Raw genomic sequence first — 14,188 nt, forward strand, 5'->3', positions numbered from 1 at the left:
AGACTTCAATCAGATTTCAAGAACATGGGAACAAAATTTTGCAAAGTAAAATTTTCTTTTCAGGAGGAAAACCAAATTACCACATCCAACATGAGTTTTCTGTTCAGAGGGACATCTAGTGTAGTAAAATTTAAACAGTGATAAGAAAAATATTTCTGTGAAATGAACAATTATGTTGTGGAATCTCATGCTGTATGTAATTAGGTCAAAAACTTAGTGTGGATTCAAAACCAGTTTTGAACAGGAGTTATGAAAGGTACCAAAATAAATACTTTGAAAGTGTTAGTGAGCCTTGTGTGTCAGAGCTAATGCAATTTTTAACAATTTGATATTACCAATAGTTGAAAAGAACTAATTTCAAATCTCTGCTAGCTATTTCTCAAGACTTTCTAGTAATCACTTTGAGTAGGCTAATTTGTTTCCATTTAATTTTTTTTCTCTCCTTCTCTCCTCCTCTCCTCCTTTACACAACTCTTTTTTCCAAACAAAATCCCTAGAAAAACTTGAGTCTTCTCTTTGCCAGTTAAACTTATTCCTGAGTTAAGCATTTTGTTCTGAAGAACTTTACATAACATTCAGAAAAGTTGTCCAGTTGCTGTTCCTGACCTATTCAGACCATGTACGTTGACTTCTTGTCTGGACTAGTGAGACAGAAATGGACACATTTATTGAGTAACATCAACATATACTGCTAACATATACCCTCTCTTCAGTGTTGAGACAGGTAGTTCTACCAGGTAGAGGCAGGTTTCTACACAGCTTTGTTCTTTCACAAGGCAATATGAAAAATTGTAAGTGATGTTGCAAAAAATGTTGTCAGGCTACATGAACCTCAAAGGTGGAACAAATACAAGAAGATTATCATATGCAAATTCTTCAAGGTAATCATTAAAAATTGCTAGTACATTTGAGAAGCTCTTATCTGTGTTATCAAAGTCTATGGTATGCAGCTGCAATGAATGAGGAAAGATCTAAACTTCAAGTCAGTCGGACTGCCTTTTTCTTCAATAAGCAGCTAATATTAAAGTGGATTACACCTATAAATCCAGTGTCTTTAGGTCTGACTAGTCAAAGATAAGCAGCTGTTTATAACCATAAATTAAAAAGCAGTTTAACTTGTAGCATACTATGACTGAAATAACTATGACCTTAAATACAGATCCCTCTACCTTATGTATTGTGTTTTATTCAAGTCCTGTTGGAGCTAACTAAAGACAAATCTTATTTTCATTTAAATTGTGTCATTTAAGTAAATAATTTGTTTGATTATGGCCACCAATAATACTTGACTGTCAACAATATAGAATAAAATGAAAATATGTAAGGCAGAATTGCAAAAAATAAGAAAAATCATCTGAGTGAAAACCAGTGTGTCCTAATGCTTGGTAAAACATACACAAATCCCAGGGCTGATTACCTGTAATAGTTTGCTTCAGATAAAACTTTAAAGTGTTTAAGATTTTGGAAAGCTTTTTAACAAGGAAAGATACAATGAAAAGATCCCCAGAATGTCTGCATGTGTCATGCAGAATGTCAGAATGTCATGCATTTGTTTAAAAACTCTAGTTTAACATTTAGATTGGAAAAATTAAAGTTCTAAGAGAGAGTTTTTAAAATTTCCCCAGAGAACAAGAAGTTGAACTGATTTTTTTCCCCACAAGAAAGTTTTGTAAAGTAAAACTCTATGAGCAGGTATCTTGATAATTTCATTGATCAATAAATCCCTCCATTCAAGTATGTGTTTTTACTGCTACGTTTGCTTTGTAGTGTTAATATAAGTAAACAACAATATTAATTTACTTTAGATAACTCACTGGCATATACTCACTGGCATTCAGGGTTGCATATGAACATACATTTTAGTGAAAGTTCATAATACATTACTGACAATAAGCATCAGAAAAGGATCATCATTACAAGAATTTACTGGAAGTACTTTAATAAACACATCTTTGTATTACTATATAAAGATATTGATTGGTAAAATCATTCTAGAATTTAGGATTTAATTAATTAAATTTTAAAGGTGTCCTTACCTTCTATTGCTGAGAGCAGAACGCGAGAATGGTCGTATGCAATTACATTTGCATATCTATTCTTTGGTTTGTTTACTTCCAGGTTAGAATGTTCCCATGTGAATTGCTGACCAGGATCAATAGACTTCAAAAGACAAAGAGAAAAAAAAGGAAAGGAAACTTTCAGATAGGGACTACATAATTGTTTCATTTATGGTAATTATAAACTAAACTCCCATAGTTTGCTCTGGCAATAATTTTCCTTTGGAAAAAAATTATTACTTCAGGACACATTGTAACATATTATACCATATTATATTAACCATTTTGTATTTATCTATCTGAAATTTCCATGAGGAATTTAAATCATAGGCTTTGGTTTAATTCAAGTGCTTTGTCTTCAGAGAAAGCAAGCTATCCACCCTTTTATCTTTTCACTCATTTAGGCAAGTAAGGGGTTCTAGCTTAATAGAGAATGAATAAATATCATACATCTCAAAAATATTGGGATGAAGGGGAATAAATATTTTTGCCTTTATTACTAAGTGCACATGTTCAAAAATTCCACTGTCCTGTTTACTAAATAACTCCAAAGGTTCGTGAAGTTTTCCATAAGAAAAATAATGTTCCTGTTCTTTCATTTTGATGGCAGGCCAACCCACGATACTAGTGTTGCTCAGGAAACTAGCTGTGTTTCATCCATAGACTACATAAAGAAACTCGCTTTTCATTTCCTTGAATCAAAAATAAATAAGTAATTCAGGCATATTTTAAATTTTAATGATATCTTATTCATAAACAAAACTATATGTTTCCAGATTTGATATTAATTTTCTGTTTCATTCATTTTCCATGGTGGAATTATCGAAGCACTCACCATGCTCCTTCACCCTCCACCACTAGGGAAACTTCGGACTCTAATACTTTTACCTCTGTGGTTGAACTATATATGCAGCAAAGTGAACACAGAATATGTAACAGATGGTACCTGTTTATGCTCACTATAGTAGTGGCTGGATGAAAAGTCATCTCATACTGAGAAGTCATGAATAATCACCTCTTGTTTTACCTTCCCTTTCAATAACATTAGAGACCTTAACATAGTTTCATCAATATGGATACACAGCTATGGCTTGAGGTTTATACCTGCTGTTTAATCCTGGTAAGAACTGGATTGCTAGCTAGTGGTAAAGTATAAAAACCTGCCAAAAACGGTAACACAGATAAGCCACGGTAGGGCAGTTCACCAACACTATGTTCATCTACCATGAGTAGACCAGCAACAAGGCACAAGTCAGGAGATCCATGCTCTCACTATAGCATCAAGCCAAGAGCTTCACTGACTCTTCCCAGAGCATGACCCGTAATCTATTAGAGTAGGTATTACCTGACAATGAGCGTGTGTGAAATTAATTAATGTAGTTTTACTAGTACTTATCCCTTAGACTGGAAATTTGGCCAGTCTGAAAATGACTTCATTCTCATGCATCTTTACATATTTTATACAATTTATTTATTTAATATTTTGAGAATTACTTTGTTTTACTGAGATTATTAAAAAAAAAAAAAAAAAAAATCATTTTGCCTGGCTGCCTGATAGATAAACATTTGTCTTCAGGAAAACAAATACCGCAGAAAAACAAGTGCCTTACCCTATTAACCGATATCCTAGGCTCAATTAACTTCTATAACATAAAAGTTATAAAGTCCAGCAAAATCTAACTATGGAGAGTAGAGGAATGGGATGGGTCAGGTTCTGGCTCACCCCTTGCCTACAGCAACTGAGATAGAGTGCTTAGGAGCCCCTCAAAAGGAAATGAACTGGGACTGTTTAGAGGAATGAGGATGAAATTAAATGCTTGGGAGCATGATGAAGGTCATGAAAATTCTACTTGTGCTTTGGATATGATTAATTTGAATTATATCACTACGTGTGTTAGTAATAGTTCAAAAGGCATTCTTAAATGCAGCTCTGAATGAACCTGATTTTTCAACCTTTTACACAGTTTTTGACACCAAACTATTTGGATGCACTATCTTAGAAATTTGTGTGTCTATGATTAACATAATGTCAATAGTATTAGGAGCTTATCATTGTTAAGTTAGTATCTACATAGACTACTGACTAAGAGATTTGCAAAACTGGTGATGCAATTTTTTTTTTTTTTGAGTCCTATTGTATTTTGTTTGCCTCTAAAGGGACAATGAACTATCCCCTATCTAGCATTTTGCCACTTGCAAAGGTAGACATCACTTCTGTGCTGTGCTTAAGTATAAACATAGTGATCCGATCCAAGAGCAGGGCTTCACCCTTCTCCAACAAAAATATTACTACTTCTGACTGCAAAGTGAAATTCTTATCCATCAATACAGCAAATAGTAAAATTTTACTCTCTGATTTCACTCTGTAAAATTTCTATTCCTTTTTCTTACAATTTAGTTTTATTCTAGTAATGTTTTCCCATGCTCTGAGAAGGATGGCTGGTAGAATTTTGAAGTGGGTGTGCACTGTGTAATTTAAAAACATTAGTATTTTATCTTTACTTCTAAGTGCTATTTATTTCATCAAAGGTGCAGAGAAAGAATTTGGAGCATATTTCCATCAGTGCTAGGAAGAGTAGAGCTATTTACATATCTACTATATTTAAGACATGTAATATACCTCTTTACCAACAGGCCAGCAATTCACTTATATCATAGGCCTTGAAAAGTAATAAAATTTACATAATGTCTTCTCTCAGCACAAATCTCCCCTCTTTTCCTTTTTGAGTTAATGCTGGTAAATAAGAAAACGTGCAGGGTATTTACAGGTCAAGTTTTCAGAACTTTGGAAAATAATTTTTATGTAATTATCTGAGAATTCTAGTAATTTAGAACATACACATAGTACAGAAGATGCTAACTATCTATTACTATGTTATAGTCCAATTAACTTTTAAAATAAAATTGCTAATTTGATCAGGAATAATGCACATCTATAATATCTGTGAGCAACCAGTCAGCATTTTTAAAGAGACATATATGGAAACATGCTATCTAAACCACAGTCCACTGCCCTAGAATGAAGCATTGCACTACTCTGCATTGTTCTAGACACATAACTAAAGCAGACCATCTGCCTTATCTTTTACGTTTTTACCTACACTGCCAAAATATTCTGGAAATTACTTCTCAATATAAGATGTCACAGACACTTTCTCTTTACATTAGACAAGAAAACTGGAAAATAACTGAATAAACCGGCTGCCTAACATGCTGCTATTTTTAAGCCTGGACTGCAGGACTCTGGCTTTAAATCATATAAAACAAAACAGGATGTAAAAAATAATGATAAAAAATGCCTGCAAACAGTAAGTTTAAACTGCAGTTTTGCATATACATTGAAAATTATGGCCTGAGATTCTTATCCATTATGAGAAACAGATTCAGCTCTATATTATACCTACTTTTCATGTGAATTTACAGAAAGAAAACTTTAAATTTAAAGCTTAGCTTCAACTGTTCAGTATTCAGTATTATTCTTCCACTTTTCACTCCTTAATGTTTAAGCATTCTAAAGCTACCGTTTCATATCAAGAAAAAACCCAAACATACGCATTGTATGATGTATGGCCAGATGGTGTAGTTTGGTGATTAATATTTAGGTCTGCATGCAGACATAGTTAACATAAATTATCAGAAACAGGCAAATGGATTGAACTTTAATCTTTCCTATTTTCCTCACCAATCTGAACCACTTTATGGCCTTACCACTCTCATAAAGCATTTGTCAAAAGAAAGTTAATCTGTATTTCCTCAGACTTAGCCACACTGGAAGAAAGAGTTGAGCGGTATTGGCAGATACATTTCAGAAGTGTGAAAGACCAATAACTCATGAATAACAAGTCTGTACTAACAGTTTTAATGAGTACTTTAATGGTTTAATGGATGACACTTTAATAGGATTTCTAGTATTTTCATTCTGAAAGCTTGCCTTCAATAAAGCTGTCATTAATAAAAGTGGATTTTTTCACAGCACAACTGTGTAGTATGGGTACTTTGTGCAAAAGAATAATTAAATAAAAATTAAATATTTAAAATAATAATAAAAAAAAGTATTTGCAATACTGTTATTTCCCTCCCATGCTTTGACAAATCTTTCAGCTAGTGTGTTCTAAATGGCTGGCTCCTTAAGCAAATGTGATCTGATAGTAGGAAAAGACTTGAGCAATGTTTACTCTCACAATGCACCATCCATAAAATAGTTCACTGACTAATAATCACAGTAACCAAAATTTTCAAGCACCGTAGGTGCAGTGGTTGTGGCTTGAATTAAATCACCAATGACCACGGCTTCACAGAGAAACCTAAGATCAGGTAGGCAAGGTAGAATGAAAAGTAGAATGAAAGGCAAAGTAGAACGAAAAAGAAAAACTGGAGATCATGTCAACAGAGACTCAGAACACAGCTATGCAGAAAAATTAAGTTTGACTCTCTTTTACCAATGTCAGCAACTATGAGGAGAATTTCATACCACAGCAGATGAACCTGTAACAGACTGCTATTGTATTACACAGGAAACTTGCTAGTAGAATGAGATTTACATGCTACATTACCAAATGTGAATGCTAGATGCATGAATATTAATTCATGATCATGGCAATTTGTCAGCTGGAATGACGTTTTTTTAATTAAGATGGAGACTTTCCCATTTCTCTGCAAAGGGTATAATTTTCAAGAATATGGGGGAAAACCTTCACATATAGCTAAAACTTCTTTTGAAGTCATATTTGAGTTTGCATCCTGGTCCTAAAAACAGTTAAAACTGCAGATTTGACATTTTCTGTTAACTCTCAAAGTGAAGAGACCTAACTGTTCAGGAGTAGCAAGAAATAAAAGAAGGCTTTTTTCCAAAAGCTTTTGTAAATTTCCCTAAAAAAAAAAAAAAAAGTTTTTTTCAGAGTATCAAGCTAATACTCCTATGACTAAATGAAATTACACTAAACCTGATTCCAATTAAATCAAACAACCTATATAAGCATACAGCTAAAGACATCCTTGGAGAAGACTCTTTATTTCAAAAAGCTATAAACCCCCTAGTTTTTGAAAATTAATCATATTGGTTTGTATTTCTTTACCACCAGTCTTAAACATAATCTGCTTATTCCCTAGTTGCAATTAAAATAGTTTGACCATGATATCCTAACCAGTTGTAATGGAAATAATTTGGTGTTGAAAACTGGGGATTACAGTCAACTTCAGGTAGAAAAAAAATATCAGGAGCAGACAAATACCTGAATAATGAAAAAACCTTGCTTTGTTTAAATATTTTTGTGGCTAAAGCATTCTGCTGTTTTGTTTTATATTGTGCATGAAATGCAGCAGGTCTTATAAACTAAACTTTAAAACTGTCTCACGTAGGACACTATGCTACTTTAAATTTTCAACATACTTTTCATCATATTTTTAAAGCAATGTCCACATTTTTTATTTCAAGGAAAGAGTAAAGGAGTGAAATTCTTCATTAATTTCTCCATTTTTCCCTATAAGCCCCTAAAATGATAGCAAATTAATATTCCTGAGAAGCTCCTGCACCGCTCAGTTTTATCTATAACAACCTACTTAATTTGTCCTTGAATATTTTTTCTTGCTTCAAGTACACTGCTTTTTTCTTTCTAGACATTTTGCTGCTTTCAGTTGGGTAAATTAAAACTGATATTTATTACAGTGTAGAATCATAGCATTATTGGGGTTTGAGAAGACCTCCAAGATCATTGAGGCCAACTTTTGACTAACCCCCAGTGCCCCAACCATAGCAGTAAATGCCACACCCAGTTGCTTCTTGAACACTTTGAGTCATGGTGATTCCACACCTCCCTTCCATTCCAATGTTTTCAATAAAAAATTCTTACGGATGTCCAAGATGAACCTCCCCTGGCACAGCTTGAGGCCATTTCCTCTTGTTCTGTCACTTGCTGCTCAGGAGAAGCCAAACCCCACCTGGCTACAACCTCTTTTCAGGGAGTTTTTTGACTAACTAAACTTGGCAAAAAAATATTAAGTATCAGACCAAAACACTGCATCCTGATATATAACACCACCATTCTATTATATGATTAATTATATAAGCACAAACAAATGCTGTTATGCCAATGAAGCATTCACAGCACAAAGGAAGGAGATAATACCCCACACCAAATCTTGACTAGCAGGACTTCAAATTCCTGCACTACATCTTTAAAATTCTCCACCATAACTATACTGCTGGCTTGGTTACTACCCTAGGTGGAACTTATCACCAAACAACCTAGGTGAATGCAAATATATGTGCTGTTAATAACAAGACAACTTTTCATCGTTCACTGACTATGCTAATTGTTTCTCAATAAATAGAGCACATCCTATGAAAGTAAAGTTAGAAAATAGCTATAAATTATGGTTTTAATATGAGAAAGAGGAAACCATTATAAGGAAAAAGAACAAACCCACATTTTTGCTGAGAAAAAAAAATATTTTTCCACATGAGTCACTATTATCTACAATGATACAGCAGTTAAGTGCAGCTGTTTCTTTGGTAGAGATTCATTCAGTGGATTATCTGGTCTTCCAGAACTTCTAAAATGTATTATATTGAGAATAAGTTTTATATGTGCTTCTATGATACAAGATTTACTGTGTTTTAGTATCCAGTATTATTGTTGTTGCTTGAGATACAAAAAGAGAAATATAACATATTGAGTAAACTGTGTTCCCATCACAAATCCTACCAACTGATTCTGAAAAGCTACAATAAAAAAAAGTTCAAAATGCATCTTCATGTTTTCCAATACTTGGTTTTAAATCAAAAGACTGGCTGCAATTTACAGAAAGAAACCTGATAAGAGAAAATATTAAATTATACAAAATGTCTTGTAACATTTGTGAAGACATTAATTTATACACAGCTTCTTGTAACTTTTGTTAACTGGTGCATATAGACACATTCACAGTAAATCATACAGTAACATACAGAGTCTGGTAGTGTAACTTTTGTGTTTAGTGACAGGTTCTCATAGTATGAGAACAAAAATAGTATGAATCTGAATTCACTTCCTTAAGGGTGTAAAGCTCTATGTACAGACCTCAGAAAAGAAATGTTAAATTATTTTACACTAATCTCAGAAATCTCTTGGAGGAATAGATTTTCTGTTCTGTCTTAGAGGAGGAAATGGCTTTTACAAATACATCATAGAGTAGGCAGAACATTGTTGGTTTTATTCAGTTTATCTCCATGACCACTTCTTATTTTTAAATTCTGAACTCTCAGATAAGAAGGAGATACAATATAAAGGTCAGTATCTTATAAACACGGATTTTTTGCATAGCAGCTCTCAAGGCCATATGGACTCTTACATTACATAAAAGTCTCACTGAAATTGCCAAAGTCAGCAAAAGCTTCCCAATAACCAGCTGGGGTCAATCCTGCCTTTAAATTAGAGAAAAGAACTGTGTGACATTAATGATATGTCATGTTAACGGAGTACACTAACACTTTGTTTAGGCTTGGGCATTGAGAGCTAATAAAAAAATAATGAAGGATTATGAAAAAATTATTTTGAAGGAGAAATGATCGTCATAGCACTATCTTGTGTTAACACTACAGAACCACCTTATGCAACACATGAATTGTAAGTTTGAACATCATCACAGTAACAATCCTTGAGGCTTGGCCCATGCTGTCCCATAAAAGATGGTATTCAAGGTAAATTTGTGAGAGAAGTACAACGGAAGAAATCTGTCTTGTTCTCCTGATGTGCTGTAAGAGCTGGGATAGGAGATGCCCTGAAGAAGACACTACAGAATAGTTTCTGAAGACTTGTAGAAGTAGGAGCTTGTCCAGTTGATGACACTGAGCCTTAGAAAACATTACATAGCTAGGAGGTGTTCTACACTGGAGAATACACCATTTTGAAGAGACTGGGAAGTTTGGCTGTCTAAGGAGAAAATGGAAACAAAGAAGGAAGTGAAATTCTTCCAAAAGGAATAAACCAAACTTGCATTGACTTTTGATCAGGAATTCTGATCAAAAGTAAGAGGATGGAACATGAGCTAGGATGGAAGTCATTTCTTAGAAAAAAAAAAGATGTGTTTTTGTGGTGAAACTACTAATTCTTTTGAAGTGGCAACCAAAATAGGTTGTGCTAAAAAAAATAATTTAAACATCCTTTTGAAATAGAGCTAACTTCCTTATAGAAGGAAGAGAAGTCAGAGTCTGTCAGAAAACCATCAACAATGTATTTTACCTTATGGTATCACAGAGTTGTTACTGTATACAATCAATACATCTTTGAAGAATTTCATCCATGCAATGCAAACAATTCCACAAAAAGTAAAATAAAATAATTGATTGCCAACAAGGAAAGGGCATAATTTAAAAAGAAAAAACAAAATCATTAGTGGTAATTGAAGAAATCTGTTGTCTTCCCTAAATAGGAGTTAATTTGAGAATTTTGCTGGTATCAATAAAGGTCAATAGTTTTGAGCAGGATGTTACACCTTGAACTTTTGAATATGAGAAATATGTCTTTCTCCTTCTGTTTCACCAGTCCTAGCATTATCTGAAGTGATAATGACAGAACTGTTACCATCTGTACCTCTTTCTGCCTTGCAATCAGATTTAAAAAGATTGTTTAAAGGATGTTAGTGAGAACTGCTGCTGAAGTAGAAGGTCTCAGTCCATGACCACAAATACACCCACCACTTCCTGTTGCTGGCACAAGAGCTTAAGCAGACATGTGGTGAGCTAGTTCAGGGAACTGATCCAATTGAAAACAGCAAAGAAAAATAAAACAATTAGTTTTCAGCTGAATCTATTTCCTGAGATAATCCTTGAACAGCTGCACATGTGCTAGTGCCAGGATTGGCACAGGACAGACAACAGGAATGCACAGCCAAGACACAGAGATGACTTACAGCGACCATCAAACTGCAGCTTTAGTCCACTGCCTAGCCTAGACCATGAAACCAAATAGCAGCACTTTTCAATAGTTCTATTTCAAAATAGATGAATCTTGGACTAGATGGAAATGAAGTAGTATCTCTAAAGCTGTAATTTCCAAGATAAATGTTGAAACTTCTTGGGCAAGGTAATATGAGTGAAGCTTGATTCTGACCCACAGTTGTCCATATTCTAATCTTAAATGTCTGATCATTCTGCTCCAGATACTATGTTTTGTAAAGAGAAACAAAAACAAAACAAACAAAACCCAATAAAAACATACAAACAAACAAACACCCCAAAACAAAAAACCAACCAAACAAAAACCTCCCAAAAGCAAAAAACCCAAATGAAGGAAAAAGAAAAGAATGTGGAAGTTGTCCTGTTTCCACGGACTAGAGAAACTTCTGCAGGGACAGAAGATACTTAGAATTAAATTATTTAATGTATCTTTCAATATTGGTTATAAATTATTAAAATCCCACTCTCAAGACAATTTTAATTACTTAAGTAAGAAAAAGGTAATATGAAACACCAAAACTTTTAAGTCCTATTACAGCATAAGAAAATCACGTCACTGCCCCACCAGGTTCAAGATGTAGTGCAGCTGAATTGTTTATTTGTATAGAAATTATACTACATGACTTGTAAATAACTTGTATTTTTCCACACAGAAAAAAACCAAACCCAATTAATTTGCACATAGTACAACACGAAATGGTTTTAAAAATTTTACCAAGTGTTAACTTTTATTATGGTGAACATTCTGCGACATAAATCTCCCTGTCCCCTTATTTATATGCTACAATCTTCATACTTAAGAACACAGGATTTACACATAGAAAAATGAGGAGATTCTCTCACCTTTTTTGTGATTACAACAGTAAACAGAAATCCTGAGTTGTTCTTCAAACAAATTTATCTCCAGCAACTGTTGAAACTGTGTTTTTGTTTTAATATCTAAAGAGGTTATTTTTTAAAGCAGTCCTAAGGACTTTCTGAATACTGCATTCAATTAAATAATAAGCAATTGTAGTTCTTTATCCTAGTACTTAGTATTAATTTTTATCATCTTCTGTCAAGACTTTTAAAATACAATGGAAATTTTTAGAGTTTCCATGTACCCTGCAGTAACATGTTACTATGAAACTAACATGTGAAAGTCATCTTGAGTGGGTTTTTTTTTTTTGCACTGCCAGTGTCCATACAAACCTTCAAATGCAACTAATGTGTGTTCTCTAAAAAAATAAGAGTAACACAGGCTTTTACTCCATCATGCTGTCGAAGTGTTGGAGGATTTTAAGCAAGGATTAGTGACACAATGGACCATAAAGAAAATACTGTGTCAGTGATCCCTCTGGGAGCTGTTAATCCTTTGATCACCAACATGATCCCCTATAGCTGATCTATAGAAGCACTTCTTTACTAATGGTTCATTGCATACTTGAACCACGTACTTTTGACACAGACAATATTTTGGCATTAAAGTAATAGCTATAATTTACCAGGTTTAATGGATGGCTCTCTATGTCCCTTTAGCCACAAATTACTGACCTGAGAGGCTGTTACTCTCCACTACAGCAATACCTATATACTCCACGGGTTAGTGACAAGGTGGCTGGTAAGTGATTACTGTCTTCCAGTTAAATTCTTTCATGCTCTTCTACACCATCATTCACAATTTATCAAAGTGGTGTTTTTGACAGGAGGAAAATACAGTGTCCTGAAACTGCTGCATTAGAAGAGACACCAAGCACTTGCAAACTCTTTTATCTCATGTAAAATTAAAGCAGTGGACTGAATCTTCTTTGGAGCTTTCGCTGTATGTGTCCTGCCAGCATTTTACAGATTTTTTAAAATAATCTAAGGATCTTTAGACTGCAGAGAAGAGAGATGTTTGTGTATATTAAAACAAGTCTGTGCTGTATCATTCACACATTACTTCAAGTATGTGTCCATGGAACCTGCCTGACATGTATCCTTATAAAAACAGAACAGAATTTTATGAGCAAAGGAGCCACTGTATGTGTAAGAGCTATTCGCCAAAGTAATCATTGTACACCATTTTTTAATCATGGTTTTAGTATCACACAAACCTGGCTGGCATCATATCAGAGAGAAGTCGTGGGAAACAGAAAGCATGACATTGAAAATTTGAATAGTAAAGAAGCAGGGAAACTTACCTCATACTCCTGTGAGAACTTCAAATTGTCATTTGCTTTCAATCTTTCAATGTGATCTGCAAGTTCCAAGATAGGTATTGGTGGATGACTGGCCATACCTGTAGAAAAAGAAAGAAGAACAAAATTTAAAGTAAACTACAGTGACGGCATTGCTCTAAAATTTAGAAAATTTTATATGCAGTAGTTAGAATGTCTATAAATGTGTAAGTAGTAAAGATGTCATATGTGAGAGAAGTAGGCAAACAGTTCGGTTACTCAAAGCAGGACATGCTCTACATAGATGAGCTCTGAAGCCAAATTAAAACAAGTCACCGAACATATTCCCAAAGCTAACATTCCTAGTGTAGAGGAAAGAGCTACTCTCATATGAGTCAATGAGTTTAGCTAGGCATGGAAAAATGAGACAGTTAGACCTGATGTTGACCTCTGCTTTGAGTAATGACTCTTAATGTCATTTCAAACTCCTTTTACTGCAATGCATGAAATGAAAACTGTTGAATTAGATGAGGAAATGTGAGCTGAGAAACAGACACTCAAAGAGCCCCAAAGGGGAAACAATAGTGTTTTGACAGAAAACAAAGTGACTTATGCATAATCAAGAAAAATGAACTTGAATAATCAAAGTTATGAGGGTAACCAGAGACAACTGAACTTGAAAAGGAAATAGTAAAAAAGAAACCGAAACCAACATAAAACTAACTTATAAAATAAAACATAGAATAATGAAATGGAAATATTGAATGATAATAATGCATCAAGATATAGAAGACTGACTCTGTAATCTAAATTAGAAATACTTAAGTATTTTACAGAATTCTGAGGTGACTGACATGCAGCTATGAATGACTAGAACAACATGCATCACTGCTTTAAGACAACAGTCACTGAAGACAACACTGGACATAAGACAACTAGAACTTCAAAAATGTTTTCACTAGTAGCAGATTGTAGAGGCAGGGGTTGTACAGTTTGGCTGGACACACATGCTGACTGCACTAGTACCTTAAATACGCTTAATCTGAAACCCCATTTAT

The 14,188-nt window shown here is 34.0% G+C and overlaps 1 protein-coding gene across 15 annotated transcripts in view; it reads right to left on the minus strand.

Moving 5' to 3' along the window:
- PTPRD (protein tyrosine phosphatase receptor type D) overlaps positions 1-14,188 on the minus strand; it is a 481,306-nt gene that overhangs the window by 60,341 nt on the left and 406,777 nt on the right. For all 15 annotated transcript variants that reach the window (XM_058424005.1, XM_058424010.1, XM_058424007.1 and 12 more), the window contains 2 exons: positions 13,155-13,252; positions 2,037-2,160 (listed from right to left, as the gene is read on the minus strand). In XM_058424005.1, coding sequence (XP_058279988.1) covers positions 2,037-2,160; positions 13,155-13,252 — 222 coding nt within the window. The remainder of the gene's footprint in view (positions 1-2,036; positions 2,161-13,154; positions 13,253-14,188) is intronic.

Source organism: Hirundo rustica, chromosome Z, assembly GCF_015227805.2.
Source record: "Hirundo rustica isolate bHirRus1 chromosome Z, bHirRus1.pri.v3, whole genome shotgun sequence".
Lineage (NCBI taxonomy): Eukaryota > Metazoa > Chordata > Aves > Passeriformes > Hirundinidae > Hirundo > Hirundo rustica.